The 19,200-nt window shown below is 53.6% G+C and overlaps 1 protein-coding gene across 7 annotated transcripts in view; it reads left to right on the forward strand.

The window, feature by feature from the left end:
* AGAP1 (ArfGAP with GTPase domain, ankyrin repeat and PH domain 1) overlaps positions 1–19,200 on the forward strand; it is a 535,764-nt gene that overhangs the window by 365,556 nt on the left and 151,008 nt on the right. For 4 of the 7 annotated variants that reach the window (XM_020288104.2, XM_020288106.2, XM_020288103.2 and 1 more), the window contains one exon: positions 8,999–9,157. The exons of the other annotated variants lie outside the window; for them this stretch is intronic. In XM_020288104.2, coding sequence (XP_020143693.1) covers positions 8,999–9,157 — 159 coding nt within the window. The remainder of the gene's footprint in view (positions 1–8,998; positions 9,158–19,200) is intronic. 7 annotated transcript variants of the gene reach the window in all.

The following is a 19,200-nucleotide window of genomic DNA, read 5'->3' on the forward strand; positions in this document are numbered from 1 at the left end:
AACCGTGAACTATCTAATTCCAGCATTCTGAATTCTGAGCTTAGCCACATGCTGTATTTAGTAGTAGTCACATTTGGCATTGTGATTGGGTCTGGACTCTGCAGTCTTTTATCTCTGTTAGACAAAAGGTAGAAAATACATGGCTCCAAAAAGTACAGTATAGGGAGACACCAGATTCGATTCTCAACAGTAGGCGTGTTGAGCTGCGCTGTCGTCCGGAGCGCGTACCATGGACGTGGTCCCGGAGGCCCGCACGTTTAAGATGCCAGATGTGTCCTTGGAAAAGATCTTCTTAGCCTGAGATCCCGGATACCAAAGGCGGGGCCGGTTTCCAGTGCAAAACGCTGACACGAGCGGGCCCTGCTCCCGGCCACCGAAGTCGCGTGCATCTCGCTTTGCATGGTAGTGTTGTGAACTGTATTCTTCCTGGGTGTATAGCGAGAGTGCGGAACAGACGCCGAAGGCCTGGCTTGGAGCGACGTGACCGTTCGGGCAGCCTCCCTCGCCCGGTTGCGAATCAGGGGAACCCGGTTTTCTCCACACGCTCAGAACGGGGTGCGGCACAGCTGCGGGTTTGCGAGGCAGCTGCTCACGCTGAGTTTTTGTGACATTGGAAGCTACATATGGACCTAAAAATCTGCATGTTTCTAGATTTTTCTCTGGATGTTTCTAAAGGCAAGGCCTCTGAGAGGGGAAGGGTGAGCTCCTATCAATCATGTTCCTGTCATTATGATTTTTTTTTTTTAAGTTATATACGGTTCCACATGGGGATAAATGTCTGTTTTACACTGAGGTTCTCACAGAATTCTCCTTGGGGTCCCCCACCCCTGCCAGTGTTCGTGAAAATTCGGTGTCACCTAGCGCCAGTAGTTACTGCGTTTTTCGGGGTTATTGAGCCAGCAAGGCAAACGCCAAATCTCGTCTTCCTACCTCAACCCTTTGGTACAGTTCAGTCTTGTTTGCAAAGACAGGCCAAAATTGGAAGGTGCCGTGAACAAAACTTTGCCTTTTAAAGGAAATTATTGTTGTATCTTTATTTGAATGCTATGAAAAGTCATTTCAGAGTATATTTTTAAAAATCAGAGCAGGCTATTTTTAATGTAATAAGCCTATGGCTTAAAAGAGGAATTCTGTCTTTGATGTCATTTGGTGGATGAAAACATTCTTGTTCAATAGAAAACCAGCATCTTTTTTCATGCTCATTTGAGATCAGATCAGGCAACATACTGATGTGCATTCAGATATAAATGCCATATTCACTTTGAAATGCAAATTGTTTAAAGAAAAATAGCATATGGTGGAGGTAAGTACCTTTTCAAATCAACTCTTACACTTTAGGGATATAAGTACAGCGAAAATTATTCTTTGGAAAGATCTGGCGCTTTTGACACATGGAAGCTTGCACTAATCAAGGCGGCGCAGTGAGCACACGCGAACATCCACATCAAGGAAATGGCGCTGGGCGGACGCGGATTAGCATGGTAATGCGGCCGCCCCCCGCTAATCTGGGCGAGTGCCAGCTGGTCCGGAGATGCCGTGTTGGGGAAAACACTCTTTCTGAGTTCGTCAGGGGCCAGGTAGTCAGCCACGTATTTCATGGTATTGCAGAAAATACTTGGGGGGAAAGACGAAGACAAATGCCACATAGGTCCTTTTGTGACCGCCTTCCTATGGAAGCTGGCGTCCCGTGCTGTTTAGGGTGGAGCCACGCTTTAAGGGCAATAAAAAACTGCCAGCTCGCCCAAACCGAGTCCATCTCTTATACCTCCTGACCTGACCTCTGCATTTATAAATCATCGAAATGACATTTTTTATCTTTTAGGGGGAAATTTTACTGATATAACATACATGCAGAAAGCACAAAATCCTAAGTGATAGCTAAGTGGACAGGTGGCCAGCCCCCCTCCCCGGAACCCCCCTACGGGCCCCTTCCCCTCACTGCCTACTACCAGCCCCACACACAGGTGTGATCATCTGATTTCTCGCTCTGGAGACGGCTGCACCTGTCCCTGTGCGGGACGCTCACAGTTGGGGCTCTCGTGTCCGTCTTCTTTTGCTCTGCGTTCCGTCTGTGATGTCCACTGCCGTGGTGGCTCAGGTCGGGAGTCCGTCTGTCCTTGCTGGTATGTGACGTCCCACTGTACCACGGCGCACCTGGGGCGAGTAGGCATTCCAGTCGTTCCCAGCATGGAGCTGGTACGAGCAATGCTGCTCTGAGCATCCTTGTCCATGCTTTCTGATGGACATGTTTATGGACATCTGTCTGATTCTCATCTGGAGGGATGTGAAATGCAAAGAATCTTGAGAAAGGAAGAAATAGATGGGACCGGAAATGTCTTATGAAAGCTTTACATCTGGTAGGTCAATGAGCAGAGCAGTGTAGGTTGTCCTGGGATAATATAAAGTAGCATCTCCTCTTCCTACCTGTTCTTTATCTAGATGAGTCTAGTTCCACAGTCTAAAATACATCTGCAGTGTCTCCTGTACCTTCCAGCAGGGTGAGCTCCCTGCCCCTCATACTTTCTTGCGGCCCTTGCATTTTGGCTGCATGCAGACTAGCCTGCTACCTGCTACCAGACCAGATTGTAGGTGTGCTGAGGGCAAACCCTGGTTGTGCCCAGCGCAGCAGGGGCTCCAGGCCATGGGGCAGTGCGCTCTGGAGGGTCAGTGTTACAACAGACGGCAATCACCGGGCAGGGTCCGATTCCCCCTGTGAGCTAACAGGTTAGCCTGCCACGGGGTCCTGGGTGCTGAGACTCTTGGGTCAAGATGAAGGTCAGTCTGTTGCAGCGGCAGCAGCCAGAGCATCAGCAGCAGCATCCTGCACTGCTTCCCTAAGCACCAGTTCCTGCGAGGTGACACCAGCACACACGGAGGCTTCCACTGCAGGAGAAGAACCCCGGGCTTAGGAAAGCCCGGCCTTTTATAATGGGATGTAAGCAAGCCTGCCCAACCTTGGCCGTGGACAGTGACAGTACCTTTATCATCCCAGACAGCAAACAGATCTGCCCTCCTCTGGAGGAAGACACTGTCCCTGTCACCCAAGTCTGTCCACTCTGGCTACATCTCTGAAAAGATAAGAGAACAGAAGGGTGCCAGCACCCATGCTCGGAAGACGTGAAGAAGCTGAGACCCGTGGAAAGCTGTCTTCGGGCAGCAGGGTGGGGGATGCACCGGCCACAGGGACAGCGGAAGGGAGGGGTGGGGAAGGGAGGGAAGGAGAGCGTGGAAGGACCCACCGCGAGGAGGCCGCTGCCCTGTCCTCATCCCCGGGGCAGGCAAGTTTGCCCTCGGCTCCCGTGAGCAGCAGCTTCCCTTCAGGGCCTCTCTCCATTGCCCCTGACTGCAGGTCAGTGAGTGGGAACCAGCTGTCAGACCCACTTCCCCCGCACCGGGAAAGAGGCGTGCTTGCAAAGAAGGAAATTCCTGCTATGGCGCTAAGAGTTCCTCCACATCTAAACCATCCAGCTTCATCGTTTATTCCTCAGACACACAAATGAAATTCTAAAGCAAAACAGGAATGTGTCTAGGGGGTCCCTTGCCAGGGACAGAAGCAAGAGGCATTCTCTCTGGGCGTTACTAGGGCCGGGGCCGGGGCGGGCTTGTTGCAGACCCTGGCATTTCTGGTCCGTAGCTCCAATGCTACTTACTGGCCATCGTGCACTTGAAGCTCTCCTGGCTGGTGGCAAGAGCCGGGGTCTTCTCTTCAACACACCCTTCAGCTGTCGGGAATAGAGGTGAGAATTCGACTTAACCAATTAATGCAGCAGCGGCAGAGCCGGGTGTCCTCACCGACTGGTGGTGGCCAGCTGGGTGGGTCCCCAGCCCATCAGCCTGCCTGCCGGGCACGGTGGCCCCCACGCGGCAGGGCTGTCTCCAGCTGAGCCAGGTGGCCTCATGGGTCCGGTGCACTTGGGGCCGACCTTGACCCAGTTCGGAGCCGTGCTCGGGCGCACTTGTGTCTCGGGTGGTCTCGGTGTCAAGATCTGCAGCTCTCAGGCAATCAGACAAAGTCGTCGGCTTCCCGCGCAAGTGAGGACTTGAGATCCTCGGTCTTAATTAATAACTCCTTCACGCGAGAGGAATTACCATTCGGCGAAAACCCCGGCCCTCAAGTACCGTGAGCGGGAATGAAGTGCTTTTAAACAAAGCGTCTCCCTTTTATGCTTGAAGGTGTTTCCAGAAGTGTTGGAAACTCCCTGTGTGGTAGCACACGTGGCAGGTATTGTAGACGCCCACAGAGAAAAGACTGGAAGCAGGCAGGGGCGGCATTATTTGGCCAATGAATGAGTGACGTTCATTCAAGAACAAAAATGACATTACATATTAGACTGTGTGTGTGTACGTACAGATAAGCATCACAAATTATGACCAGCTGGAATTAGGTGGGAAATGTTTGCATTATTAAAAAATATTCCCTAAACCAGGCGTCCTCAAACTACGGCCCGCGGGCCATACGCTGCAGGTGTTTTTGCCCGTTCGTTTTTTTTTTTTTTTTTGCTTCAAAATGAGATATGTGCAGTGTGCATAGGAATTTGTTCATTGTTTTTTTTAAACTATAGTCCGGCCCTCCAACGGTCTGAGGGACAGTGAACTGTGGCCCCCTGTTTAAAAAGTTTGAGGACCCCTGCCCTAAACTTTTGAGGGTCGCTTATTCCCTTGACTGACGATTTACTGAAATTAAGCATAGAAACGCCCAGAAGTGTGAGCACGAGCCTGCACAGCTCACACTGGGGAGAGGGCTTCACAGCCCTGTGACACCAGCACGGCGGTTCCCTGGTGACACGGCTCTGTCCGTGGGCCACTGGTTTGCCTCCCAGTCCAAGCACGGGTCTTCACGCATTTGCATTCCAAGGCAACCTGTTTCTGATCCCTCAACTGTATGCTTAGGGCAGAAACAAGACTTCTTACCCTTCGTAATTTTTTTTTTTTGCTTTCAGTTAAACGGATACATTTGTGCGTCGTCACAGGAAATACTTTTGTTTCCTTACATCAGGATTAGTTTGGTTTTTCCAGAAAAAAAAAATGTAAAACAGATATAAAATAGAGTGAATGCGTACATATGAAAGAGATTTACTCTGTTAAAAGAAAATTGGAAATGATTTTGTTTCTGAAACGAGAATCTTCCTATGCATATTTTTGAAAGGTTTTGTAACTCAAGGTAAGCAAAGATCAGAAGCAAGGTGGGCAGGTTGTGGAACGCGGTGGGTGCAGGTCGTGGGCAGGTGTGAGCCCTGGAGACAGGGCTGTGGGTTCAGATCCCACTTTTGTTAACTATGTGTCCGTGTACACACCCTGAGTTGGCCAGAATTCATTCGTGTAGTTTCTGTTTTAGTCCCCGGTTGGGAATCGAGTGTGGTTGGGATAAGGGGACCCTCACAAGCCTCAGGGATCGAAATATCTGCTCTCTGCGGGGACCAGGCTCAGCTGTTTTCGATTCTTCCATCTGGACACCAGGAGCATGTGGTCCTTCCAGGAGGTTCTTTACCCCAGAGGTCCTAGTTTGGCTCCTTGGAGACCCTCCCAGAAGGCAGACTCTGAACCGTACCCCAGAGCTGCCCCACCAGCATCTTAAGGTGTTGGACTCGTGCTTGAATTTCATCGGACAAACAGCCACAAGTTTGGAAAACAGTGGACCAGCCACGAATCCATGAGCAGCAGTACCCTGTTGTCTCTCAGTGTGTACGTTTTGAGGAATCGCCCCCTTCGTTCTGCCCCGGTGTGATGTTTGGCCTCAAGATGAAGATCTTATAAAAAGTAAGATGAGTTCTTTTATCAGTTACCTCCCTCCGAACATTTTACATGCCCCCTCCTTGAGTTTAGATGGATTTGGACATCACTACGTGCATCTCGATGCTTGTTTCTGGAGTTTTATTTCAAGCAGTGAGCGATAGATGCACTAAAGCGACTTCCTCTGCCTTTTAAAGGAAATCATTTTGGAAGGTTTTTAGACTGGTTGTCCTCAGGGAACCACTCTCTAGGGAGAATGAGGAAGGGAATTGGCGCTATATTAAGTGCCCTGTTGTCATTGTCAAAGCAAAGATGGATGGATGGATGGACGGGCAGAGAAATTATTTTTTGGTTTTCAGGTATTTGGACCTTGTGTGCCTAAAGCTGGTATAAGATGAAGTTCGTGGACGGATTCCACAGTTGATAATGACTTGTGAGAGGTCCAGATGGGCATTATAGTGAGGAAGGAATCATCTCCTTGTTGACATTTTAAGCACCTGGCAGGTGTCCCTGCCTGCAGGTGGGACGGGCTCAGAGGGGCTGCATAGCAGTTGGTCACAGCAAAGGTGGTGTCTCATGTGTCTTGCATATATTTTCTCATTGTTCTTTTCCATGATTCTATTTCCTCCTTTCCCATTTCCTTTCACCCGTGAAAATGTTAGCAGTGTCCTGGAGTCCTGTTTGCTTGGAATTCAGGTGATGAAAGCAGGAACAGGCCACAGGAGCCCTGGGAGCCACTCCTGGGAGGCGCCAGTTCGCTTCAGTGAGTGGGAGTATGGTGTCAGGGTCCCCGTACACCTGGGGAAGGGCCGCGTGTGGGACAGTGCAGCAGCAGGGCTGGCAGAAGAGGTGCTGGGACCACCCACGGGCCAAGGAGAGAGAGGGGCACGTGAGCAAGGCTGCGCAGGGAGGGAGCCCAGGCACCAACCCCCATCTCGCTCCATTCCCGCTGTGCTCCCCGTCGCTTGCGCCCAGTGAGAAGCCAGAAGGTTCTGGAGCTGTTGGGTGACTGCCCCTCATCAGGGTGCCTGCCCGGGAGGGGAGCAGGCCAGAGAAGGGGTGCAGCAGGAACACGGGGGCACAGCTGCAGGAGGGGTCCCAGCCGCGCCCTGCAGGTGGGAGCATCCTGTCTGCCCCGCAGGGCTGCTGCCCACTGTGGGGTCTGAATGCCCTGTCGTCGTAATACGGACCCGGCCCAGGTGCCCCAGACCCGTAGGGCGGCTACTGGGTGGCCTCCGTGGTGCACGTGGAGAATCTGGGAGGAACGCACGCGTGGTCGTCTCCTAGTGCCAGGCTCCTCGCCCACCTCCCACGGCTGCTGGGGGCTCGGTACGAGCACAAGAGCGGGAGCATCCGAGCAGGCCCGCCACGCTGACGTGGGACTCGGGCCGGCCCTGTGCGTTTCCAGGGTTAGGGCTCGTCCGAGCCCTCGAATCGAGCTCTTTAAGCATGAGAGCCGCGTGGGGTGTGAGGGTGCGATGGGGGATGAGCAAGCACCTGAGCGGGGGCCAGACCTGACGCCGTTGGTAAAGGCGGTCCGTGGTGGGCCAGAGCTTTGGTTGGTTGTCGTGCCATCTCAGTAGCTGTTTTCTGGTTTGAGTGCTCGTCGTTTCAATTAACCTGAGCTCTGTAGCACGTCCTCTCAGACCCCAACGTGCACGCGGTGCCCCTGGGGATCTCACGAAGAGGCAGGTGCCGGGATTCTGCGTTTCCAGCGCGCCCCTGCAGTGCGCTGCGGGTGGTCCGGGGACTGCTCTCTGGCTGGGAAGATCCGTGGCCTCCCTGGGCACCACTTGTGGCTCTTTTCTGGAACCAGGTAGACCACCTACGAATAATTTCCCTCCTGACATTCAGAATGTACCCAGTCAGACAGCAGCATAAAACAGGGCTCTTTTTTTTTTTTTAAGGTTAGGAATGTGTTTTTAAAAGCTAGACCCTTCCTTCTCGTCAGTCGCTTCCGTGCTGTACTGCTGGCATACGCGCGTCGGGGCCCGGTTCTGTGGCTCCCGGCGCTGCGCGGGACTACAATGAGGTCGCTCGTGTGCGGGGAGCCCTGGTCCCTACCCCTGGCTGCTCCCCGAACCGCCTGAGTGCTTTTGAAAATGCATATTCTCCCCCAGCCCCAGATCTTCTGAATCAAAATCTGTATTTTTTGAAGCCTCTATTTTTTAAAAAAAAGCTCCGCGGGAAACGCCGGTAATTGGCCGCATTTAGGAACAGCTAATGTGGCTGCGTATTTAAAATCTTGTACTGTGCAAAACTTCTGTGGAAACAGTTTAGAACTTAATTAATCCTGGACTAAAAACAATCGGAAGAAAGTCAAAAATAAAAAAAAATAAAATAAAATAAAAAGCCCTACTACCGGTCCTTGCCTGTGAGAGTGGCCACTGCGTTGGTGCTCTGGGGCTTGGACCCTGGCTAGCCAGAAAATAAACCTCCTCTTGTGTGATTGCAAAAAAAAAAAAAAAAAACCCTACTACCTCTGAAGATCTGCATATGGATCTAACAAACTAATTCCCCCCCCCTCCCCGGCAGCAAGGTGTGACTGGCTGGGCTTTAGAGAGAGGCACTTAATTATGTTTTTGAGTCTAAAATTGGTGTGGCCAGATAATAACTCATTTTGATGTTGAGCAACTGATTCAAATCATTAAGTATACAATGGAATCATTTTTCATCACGGCCCATGTGCGCTAAGGTTATTTTTCCTCTGCTTAGTCCTTCCAAGGTTAAGAGTAAACTTGTCTGGTGGAAGAGCCTGCGTCCCCTCCGTGCAGTGTCCGGGGACTTTGATTTGTGTGGACCGTAAAGTCTAGCCTCGCCAGGAAAGCAATCCGTGGGCACTAGGCAGGTGACTCCGAATCGGTCGGTGACCATTTTCGGCGCCATCCATAAGGTGACAGCGCCGGGCTCCCGCCTCGCCCTCTCGCTGGCCTGCGGGGTGCTTTTCCCAGGACGGGCGGGGCCTTGTGTCTTCACCTGCAGGCGGTTTAGGGGCACGGCTGGGCCGCGTGTCTCTGTTTGGGGTTGTCTCGTGTGCAGTCACCGGAGCTTCAGGTCCCCTCCCCTTTGCCCTGTCAAGCGCCAACGAGATCTGTGTGGCCCTCGCGCTCCTCTCGGATGCTCTCTGTCTGTTGCTTCCACCGCCCAGGTAGGCAAGACGAGGGCGGCTCTAGGGGCTCTAGGGGCACGCAGAGGCCCCAGACTGGCGCGTGCTGGCGTCTGTGCTCTGCAGTCCGCCGTGGTGTTCACCCGACTTGTTTATTCCTAGGGAATGTCACTAGTGCATCTGGGTCTCAGATGGCAAGCGGCATCAGCCTGGTCTCCTTCAACAGCCGACCCGACGGCTTGCACCAGCGCTCCTACTCAGTCTCCAGTGCCGACCAGTGGAGTGAGGCTACGGTCATTGCAAACTCGGCCATCAGCAGCGGTAAGAGGGGGCACAGCCCCACGGACCCGCGGCCACTCCAGCGTCCTCTGTTGTCAGCCGGGGGCCGGGCGTGAGGCCCCGAGCTCTCGTGCTCCACTCGGAGCTCAGCGCCTGCCGGGCACGTCTCGTCTCTCATCCGTGGCGCTGTCTTCGCCCACCTCGTCATCTCATGTGTTTCTCTCTAGTGCAGGCAGTAGGCGTTCATCCCCATTTGACAGATTTGGAAATTGAGGCTGCACACGGGGCACGTGGCTTATTTACCCAGGGTCACACGCTATGGAGGTGGTGGGGGCTGAGCAGTAACATCCGGAGTTACGTCCCCGATCACGCTGGCTGCCCTATGCGGCGTGGCCCGCACTCACCCTGTTAGCGCACATCTTATATCGTTAGGGTTAATTCATTCTCCTTGTCCACTTTCCAGAAATTCCTGCATGCCCTCTACATTCTGGAGAGTCCCCTCGGTAATCCCTCGGCCCTAGACTTCATCATTTTTTCCCCCCTGAAAAACGTGGCCAGCTCCTCGGGACACGCACGTGCACGCCAGCAACTGTCTGGATGCGTGTGTGCAAACACGAATTAAGCAGCGTCGAGGGCACTCTGGCTGGCTGCGGCGTGCTTTGCCTGTGGCGTTTTGTCTATGGCCTGTTCACCGGTATTTAAAGGAATTCCCACTGTTGTCTGTAATCTATCAGACAGGGTTTGAGAGTAATCTCAGCATAATTTGTTCTAATTAAAAGATTCAGCATCAGGTCTTCCCTGTAGACCCACCAGCTGCGGCAGCAGGACGTTTGCTCTGGGTAAACATCATCCTTATTTCTGGTTGCTCCGCTCTCCTCCGGCAGATGCTGCCGCGCGAGCCTTAGAGGAGGCCGTCTGTCCTCCGAGCGAGGCGGGCCGCGGGGCGGCGGCTGAGGCTGCCGTGCGGCAGTGCCGGTCTGGAGCGGCCTGGGGCTGGGGGCGAACCTGGGCGTCGTCCGCTGCACTGGGCCCGGCCGGTGCCCGTTGCCAGCTCCCGCTCGAAAGACAGTGCTTTGGCAGGTGGCAAGGGTCTGCCTGCAGCCTCCTCTCTGCCTCTGCAGGCGTGGTGATGCCTGGAGAGCCCCCGTGGAGGGGATTTCAAGGCGTTATAAATTAGCCTCCTACAGTTTACACCCTTCATAACCCTCGCCTGCCCCAGAAGGCCCGGCCCGCCTTTCCTTCGCCCCCTGGGTGCTTCAGCCACAGCCCCTACCCACTGGCCCACCCAGTAGCCTCGAGCAACAGCCCTGACCTCCAGGAGCCTCAGTTTTCTCATCTGTTCAGTGGGCGTGTTTGTCCCTCCCTGGAGTAGTCATTGGCCATGTGGCACGACACACACTGCGTGGCTTCCTCTGCCTAGTATCAACTGTGAGTATTATCACAGTTACTATTTTAGGAAGAGCAAGGAGTTCACATATTTAATTATTTCGCTATCAAATACTTTATAATATTGGTTATTACTCGATATTGCTAGTAAGGTTTACTTCTGTCACCACCCCCCTATGAAGGTGCACTCACGCCGAGCCCAGTCCCAGGGCGTTAGGTTGCCGCAGGCCCGGCCTCCCCGGAGCCTGATGCGTGTGAGGCGTGGACCAGTCCCAGCCTTGCCAGGCGGCTTCTGTGTGCTAAGGCTTCCTCCTCGCAGAATCTCCGAGGCACTATCACAGTCTGACCAGAGTGACGGCTTTTGGTTCTGCTCCTTTGTGCTACAGAAATTATATTCAGGAAGGGGGACTTGAAGAACAAGTCCCTAAAAGCGACTGTCACCCCGAATCTTTGCTTCCTGCTCTCAGAATGTTTTTATAGAAAAGGCATTTGAAGTAGCATATTCATCTAAAATGCATTCTGTACAAGTGTTCCTTTTTGCACACTCCTCTCTTAGATAAAGACTCATCGGATAACTTTTCCTCTACAGCCCTTTGTGTCTAGCGCCACATGTAAACAGTAGGCATTTCCCCACCGACAGATCATGACTGCGTTATTTCCAGACCCTGGGTTTGCTGGGTAGTCATCTTGCACGAAAGCGGACTGCAGAGGTCTGTACTCAAATATTTCTGCAGAGCCCACATGAGACTGAAGGCACCTGCATTTGGACGCTGTTTTTGTATTTACAAAGCAATTTCTTGTCTATTAACACACGTGTGTGTCCATTAAAGACCAGGCTGCTCCCTGACCTCACAGATCTTGAACCCTGAACGCAGGAGATAAGGAACACGCATGCGTACACGAGTGCGTGCCCACCCCGGGGAGGCAGCCCCAGCACGGTAGGGAAAGCCCAGGGCTCTAACTGTAGCATGAGGACTGATAGAGGTAATCAAGGAAAACTTCCCAAAGAGAATCAAACTTGAGCAATGCTTGAAGAACCAGATGGGGGTTTTTTTTGTGCGAAACAGCGGGAGGAAGTTATTATCAGCATTGGGGCAATTTGGACAAAGGCTTGGGGAGGAGGGAAGGGAAGTGGAGCCACGGAGGAACCCCAGCGCGGTGGAAGGTGTTGGTTTGGGCGCCGCACAGCGAGGAGAGATGAGAAGAGATGAGCGAGGAGAGGCCAACACTGCCAAACAGGCATCTTATTTTAAGACTCGGAGCTGACATTTTAAAGAACAAAGATCCGGAAAGACAACAGAGCGGCACACAGAAGTATAATATAACCCCCTTCGGTTGTGCAGGGAACTTCCTTGGTGTCTGCATTTCCTACTGACTAATTCATGTCATACCCAGAATATTTTTGCAAAGGGAAACAATGACAGTAATAGCAGTAATAGTGAGTTGATATTTGCTGAGGGCTTGATGTGGATGATCTCACTGGATCATCACAGCGTCGGTCCTGCCGTCGGCTACATTTCACAGGCGAGGAGGTTCCCGCAGAGAAGGGCTGGATATTGCTCGTCCAGAGTCACGTCCTGGTAGCGTGCCTGGCTCCAGGCCCCACTGTCCGTCACAGCTCCTCGGGGAGTGCTCCCTGGACAGCAGCGGCAGTCCTGGGAACTGCTTAGAAATGCACGTTCTCGGGCCCCGTTCCGGACCCGGCGTCCAAAGCTCAGGTGACAGGCCCCAGCGGCGGTGAATGACCAAGCCCTCTGTGGGATCACGTTGCACGCCAGCGTTCGAGAACCGCTGCTCTGAACCCTGGCTTCCCGAAGTGTGGCCCGCAGACCCGGGTGCGTCCGGCAGCCCCTGGGACTCAGCTAGAAACGCAGAGCCCCGGGCTCCAGCCCGGCCTGCCCGTGCCAGGTGTGCTGCCCCGGCCTCTCTCGGTTAGCACCGGCCTTGCCCTCCGCGAGTGGCCCAGCAAGTAGCCCCAGCCGTTTCCAGTGAGCACCAGGGCGCGGGATCCAACGCGCAGCTTCAAGAAAACGTGTTTACAAACGGGTTTCAAGACCTCAACTTTGGCGTCGGCATTCCCTGCGGTGCTTAGAAAATAATCACAAAAGGAGCAAACGTGATTAAGGGCTTTCTGTCATGCTTTTTCTTTTTCAGTGGCAGTTGATACATGCCCCCTCCCTTCCTTTTTTAATCATTTTGTCTCCGCCCCCCACCCCTGCCCAATCTCGGGTTTGGATTTCGGAGTCTTGCAAAGCTCGCTCTACGACGAGCAACTGAGAACACCGGTGCCCACGTTCTGGCCCGCGTGCCTTCCCGTGGCCGCATGCTTCTGTGCTATAAAGCATGATGATAGTGACAACATTACGATCCAGCGTCTCCTCGCCCCCTTGTCCACCCGAAATTAAGACTTTGGCTCCATAGAAGTCTTCAAAGTCTTCCTCCCTAGACACACCGGTTCCCCCTAGGGCGTCTGTCTTGCAGGCCGCCGCGAGCGACTCCCAATTAGATAAATTCCTTTGTGGTGGGCAACCCACAACACAGGAGGTGCCGGTTAAATTAAGGGGAGAAGAAAAGAAGACCCCACTCTGCGAGACGGAATGCCCCCTGCTTTATGACTACTACTGCTGTAAGGTTTCACATCTGAGTACCTGAGGTTTAAAATTAAATGTCTAATATAATTTGGCGTTGCTAACATGAGGCCCACATCTGCCCTTAGAGAAAATCCAGACAGCTCGGTCCAGGGTTTCAAATTGCTGTCTGTCTGCTCTGGGGATGGGGTCCCTCTTCCACTGAGCACCACATGCTGCTCGGCGTAATTTTTTAAGTGCAGAAACATATTCATCTTGAAGCCGCTGCATTGAAAAAGGCTGTTCCAGGAATACATGAAAAATTAATTTTTTTACATTTTTTCTCACTCTCCTAAGTGTTTGACAGAAGTAATTTTTGCAGCAAGAGAGAATAAAAACTGGTGGCTGTAAATTCCTGTCCTGGAACCTCTTGTGTAGATTCTTTATGGAGCCAGAATTGATCTACATGTCAAATCCTGTTGTGGTCTAAGCTGTTTATCACCGTAATGGCAGTAGTGAGCCCGTGAACACCAACTTATAATCCCAGTGAAAGAAATTGGTGTTCGCAGTCAATGAAGGGGCAGCTTGGGTTTATTGATAGATTCAGAACAATTATCTCTGCAACAACTATTGGCTGAGGGTTTTCCTGAATCTTATTGGAAGACTGTGATTTTTTTTTTTTTTTGATTAATCATTTTCTCCATAGGTAATTTTCTCCAGAAGTGTTAGCCAAGAGTTAGCATCCCTGTGAGTAGCAGAGGCTCTCGGGGGTCATTTGTAGCATACTTGGTTGTCATCTCTCTCTTCAAGGCAAGACGCATGTTTAGACGCATCACACCTGTGCCGAGGGACCAGGCTGGTGCCGCGGGCCCGTGCATCTGTCTGCCTGCCCACCTGAGCGTCTGGGCGAGCCTGGCCAGCCCTCCCCACCGTCTCCCGCAAGTGCCAGCCTTGGCTGCAGCCTCAGCCCTGGCCGTTGCTGCTGTCGTGGCAGCCTCGCTCCCTCCACCTCTGGACTGTCAGGTTGTCCTGATGGCTCCGCCCCTTCCCTGATTGCTTCAATCCAGCCGTTTATCTTCTGCCGCGCCGACCCGCCGTCACTGTTAATGTTGCATCTCTTCACATGACTCTTCCGTGAGCTCTTCAGCCTCCCCTCACCCGCCTCCCCCAGGCCACTGTGCAGCCGCGCCAGCACCGAGCACAGACACCGGATTCATCCTTCGCTCTTCCACATGGAAGACGCGTGTCACACTTGCACGTGTCTGTGTGCGTGGGTGCGCGCGCGCGCCTGTGCTTTGGTTCCTGCTTCCTTCTAACCATTGCCTCATGTGTCTTCCCACTAGACGCTGTGGTTATGGCACAGCCAGTCCTAAATTGAAAGCACTGGGGTTTTTGCTAACTGTCAGATATTTTCTTCCCATTAAAAATTTTTTTGCACGGCTGTTTTAATGATGGAGGGTTAGAAACATGAGTTTCCGTTTTGGTAGCTGCCTGTCCTGTACTTCCTTTCATTGCTCCCATCTGCCGGCCAACCCAGAAAGGGTGGACAGCCCTGCATTTGAGACCACAGAGTTTACAGCCCTCACACTGTAGCTGTGGCTTCCCAGGATAATGACCGTCAGTTCATCAATTTCAGTTTTTATATTTTGAGCATTTTTTTTCCTCTCCTTGGATGTTATGCTGACAATTTTAGGGCATGACCAGGAGGTGGCAGTAGTGTGACACTACTGCTCCCTGACTAGGAGGCTTAATTTGTAGGAGGATTTTAATTGGCTGGGGGCTGGGGGTCGGGGAAGTGCCTGTGTCTCCTGCCTCCCTTGTCTCGGGCTTCTTGTCTCGTGCTCCTGCCCTAAGAATCATCATCTCTGATGACTGAGGTTCAAAAAGGCTGAGAAACTAAGACCACACTTGTAATAATTAGCTGAAGTTCGGACCCTGGTCTTTCTGATTTCAAAGCTTGTAGTCTTCTCCTCTGCTGTTTTTTTTTTTAAAGGAGAAATGGATGCTTAGTATTAAAACATTGTATCATGAAATTTACTCGTCTTTTTGTAGCACTTGCTTTTCAAGGAAGTACATTATAAATACGGATGCACATTTTCTCCCCTCGCTGATCCCGAAGCTTCCTGTATCAATTCCTCCCAAATCTTGGCTGGCATTCAAAGAGCCTTCCCTGGGGTTTGTCCTCAACCTCAGCTTAGCCTGGTGCTAAAGGGCCCCGGGCTGTCATCCCTCAAAGCGGGCCCTCCCTGTCTCACCGCCGGGGGCTGTTCCGCGCTCCAGGCTGGTCGGCCTAATTAAAGGAGCGACCCCGGTTCCCTTCTGCGCGCGGAGCCCGCTTTGCTCTCTCTGCGTGAGGCCGAGGAGGAAGCAGAAGCGTCCTGGGGTGACTGGACACGGGGGGCGAAAGGTGGTTTTCTTCCTCCCCATCAGAACGTTGTGACTTTGTGCTTCGCTCGTTCCCGCCAGCTATTTTCAGCAGCAGCTGCTGACCAGGAGGAGCAGGCTATCGGTGCTGCCCTGGCGAGCAGGGCCGGGCCGTGGGTTGCGTGGCTGAAGGCAGTCACCCCATTGTCCCTGGGGCAGAGATCTGGGAATCGTCGCGAACAGACGGCAGAGCAGGGCGCTGCTGCCGGGGCACCTGGCCGGGCCCCTTTGCCTCCTGGCCCTCGGTGTGTCTTCACCTAGACCAGTGCTGCTCAGCCAGGGGGGATTCTGACCCCCAAGGGGACATGTGTGATGCCTGGGGACACTTTCGGTTGTCACACGGGGGAAGAGAGTGCTCCTGGAATCTGGTGGGGAAGAGCCACGGTTGCTGCTGAGTGTCCCACAGTGCAGAGAGGAGCCCCCTGCAAGCAAGGGTTACTCGGCCCCAGACGTCACGAGTGCCACCGTCAGGAAACCCTAGTCTGGACTTTGGTCCTGCGGCCCCTTCCAGCTGCCCTTGCCACCTTGCTCCGTGAACTAACTAAGAGCCCTTCCCAAAGAGAGGGAAACCAGCTTCCTTTTCCAAGAAGGTTACCGTAGACACCCCAGGTCCGTGCCTTGTCCACAGGGCTCCCCAGACGGTCCACCCCGGCTTGGGGCACAGCCAGCCCCAGGCAGTCCTGCTGCTGCTACCAGTGATGACAGACGTGGCAGTCATTGGACACTTGCTGCTCGCTGGCACAGCACCCCACGAGATGAGGGCCGGCGTGACTCCCGTTTCATGCGAGGACAGGAAAGTAGAGGGCAGTTATGCTCAGCGCGCCAGGTCACTGGATTCAAACAGGCTGCGTCTTAACTGCCACTCAGCTGTTCCCTCGGTCCCTCTGCCCAGCTGCCCCCAAGCGTGCGGCGGGGTCAGGCAAACCCTGCAGGAGACCCGTCTGCTGCTTCTGTAGGAAACGGAGGGCGAGGGCGCCAGACGTGTAGACTACACACGTCGAGAGACATAATCTAAACCTCCAGATTGAGAGAATACAAAATGGGTTGAAACCAACAAAGTGAAACTTGGAGATAAAATCTTGAATTCAGGCTCAGCAAACCAACCGTAGGAACGATGGGACGGGATGCTGAGCGTTGCCCGGGGGAGGCCCGGGCGCAGCTTGTCTGCAAAAGGGATGTCAAGGCTCAGTCTTCACCACGAGGGTGAGAAAGGCCTCCCCGTGCCCTGTGCTGACCGACACGTGGGGCCTGCTGGCTGCTCTCGTGGGGCCAGGTTTTGGGGAGGACGTTGGCAAGTTGGGAGTATCCGCTGCAGAGGGCCGGGGTGTGGGGAAGGGTCTGAAACACACGTCCAGAGCGATTGGGAGATTAAGGGGAGGAGCCCCTAGGGGAGGGGTTCTCAAGCTGGCTGTGCTTCGTGTCAGTGCTCTGGGGGGTGATTTTTAAAAGTGCCAATTCCTGGGGTCTCCAGCTAGCGACGTGATTCGTTTGGCCCGGGCCGGAGCCCCACAGAGGCATGTTCCCCTGGGGTTTAGAATGTGCGGCCAGGGTCGAGGACCCCTCTTTCAGAGGGACCTGGATGATACATGCTAACGGTGGTCGTGAGTATGAAATATCAGCCTTATTTATTATAAGTCCAGGGAATCGAACTAGCAGCAATGGATAGAAGTTGCAGGAAAGACGATCTTAGCACAAAGTAGCACACAGTAACGTGATATGATGTAGTGTTTCAAATTGCCCGCTTCCTGCTTTTTCCTCTGGTGTCTTGTACTCTCCTGCTCACCTGACGGTCCTCTTCTTCCTTCACCCAGGAAACGGGAGGCCCTCACTGTCTCCTATGCCCTGACCCATGGTCCACCGGCGTCTGGAGCTACTGCATTGCTCTGTGCTGGCTTGTACAAGGGGCGGGGACCCCTGCCCTTGAGGAATGTGCCCCTTCCACCCCTCAGCCCGTCACTGCGTCTTCCAGGGGACTCTGCTTCCACAGATACGCTCTGTCCTGTCCCATCGGCTTCTCCCAGTCTCCAGATTGCTCCTTTCCATGCACACACCTGCCCTCACAGCGCTCGTCCTGACTCCTTGGCCCTCTGCAACTTCCATCCCTCCCCTATCTGTGCTCAGTGTCTCCGGCTACTCACCTCCCACGTCCTCCCTGACTTGTCCCTGTCTGTCCTCCACGCCAGCCTCCACGAAGGCCGCTCCCGTCCTTGTCATCCCCGTGGGCCTGGGCATGCCTCAGTTCCTTGGCAGTCTGCTTCCTGGCAGCGGGGGCCCTGCTGACTGCCCAGCTCGAGGGAACCCTCCCTGCTCCAGGGTCTCTGGGCTTCCCTGTTGTTCTCTGGCTGCCCCTCCCTGTCCGCTTCCTTCACTGCCAGACCTCAGGTGACAGACGTGGCCCAGCTCTGTCCTCTGCTCCATGGACTCCTCTTGGAGTAGGCCGGACCACCCATCTAAACTTGGGAGACTCCCGAGGTCATGTCCCCAGCTGTGACCTCTCTCCTGCTCCAAGGCACACATGCAGCCAGCTGCCTTCGTGGAAGGCAGCTGGGCAGCTCACAGTCAGTATTCGAAGTAGCACTCAGATTTCATCCTGAGTGTCTGTTTTCTCACCTGCCTTTCACCATCTGCCCTCCGTGTTCAGGACACAGACAGAGAGAGTCGCTCATACATCCTGTGACCTCTCCCCGCAGAATCAGTGCATTTGCTTGGTTTGCTCCGTTGACCTCCAAGAATGCAAGCTGGGTCTGCCCGTCTGCCTGCATCTCTTCTGTGTCCGCTCTGGCTCTGCTCCCTCTCTGCCTGCTGGTCCCAGCGCCCCTCCTGGCCGGTATTCTCGATTCCCTAATGTCCTTCCTCACCTCGGCCATACTCACCTTTAAAAAAAAGAAAATGATGCGTGATGAGCCAGAAACAAACGAGATTGCCACCTCCCTATACCAGCACAGGGGATATGTCCCTGATGCTTTATTCCGCCGGACGAGGCCCGGCTGGTCTGGCCTGTGTCTCCCCATCCCCTGTCCGTGGCTCCAGCCCGCAGCTCTGCTGAGATCTGGGGTGAGTCATCGCCCGGGTCATCCAGGCTTCTGCTCAGAAACAGGGTCTACGCATCCAGGCCACCTCAGATGGCCCCGTCGGTCCCTTCCTGGCTGCCCAGACTTTGTTGTTCCCCAGCATTTGTTATGTCTTGGCTCACCTGGGACACAGTCTTGTCTGTCTCCTACCCGGTCAAAGTGGTCCCCGTTCCCCCGCTGTGTTGTCTTGTTCTCCTAGTACTTGTCCCCGGCTGAAATGATCCCGGCCTGTTTTCTTATCTGTCCTCTCATGCAGTAACATCACCTCCCCGAGAAGAGAGGCTCCGGGTCTTGTTTGTTTCCATGTTCCTGAGCACCCGGAGCCGTGCCCTGCACGTTGTCATGGTGTCATCACTCAGTCATCGTGCTGGGTCAGCGAATGAGCAAACCTGGTAGTCACTAGAGCATCCCCAAAAAGGAAGGGGCCGTGTGGTGGTGGGCGGGGGGTGACCTGTCACTTGCAAAATGAGCGCCAAGGCCTCTGCCAGTTTTATGGGATATAATTCTTTCAATTTTTAAGAGTAAGTGTCTTAATGCCTTGCGTGTTGCTTTGGAATCTGTTGTGTAGCCGAGCTGGTGGCCCTTAAGCAGAACAGAGAATGCTGGTCACAGCATCAGCGCCTCCTGGCAGAAAACT

The sequence above is a fragment of the Microcebus murinus genome, chromosome 8 (assembly GCF_040939455.1).
Source record: "Microcebus murinus isolate Inina chromosome 8, M.murinus_Inina_mat1.0, whole genome shotgun sequence".
Taxonomy (NCBI): Eukaryota; Metazoa; Chordata; class Mammalia; order Primates; family Cheirogaleidae; genus Microcebus; species Microcebus murinus.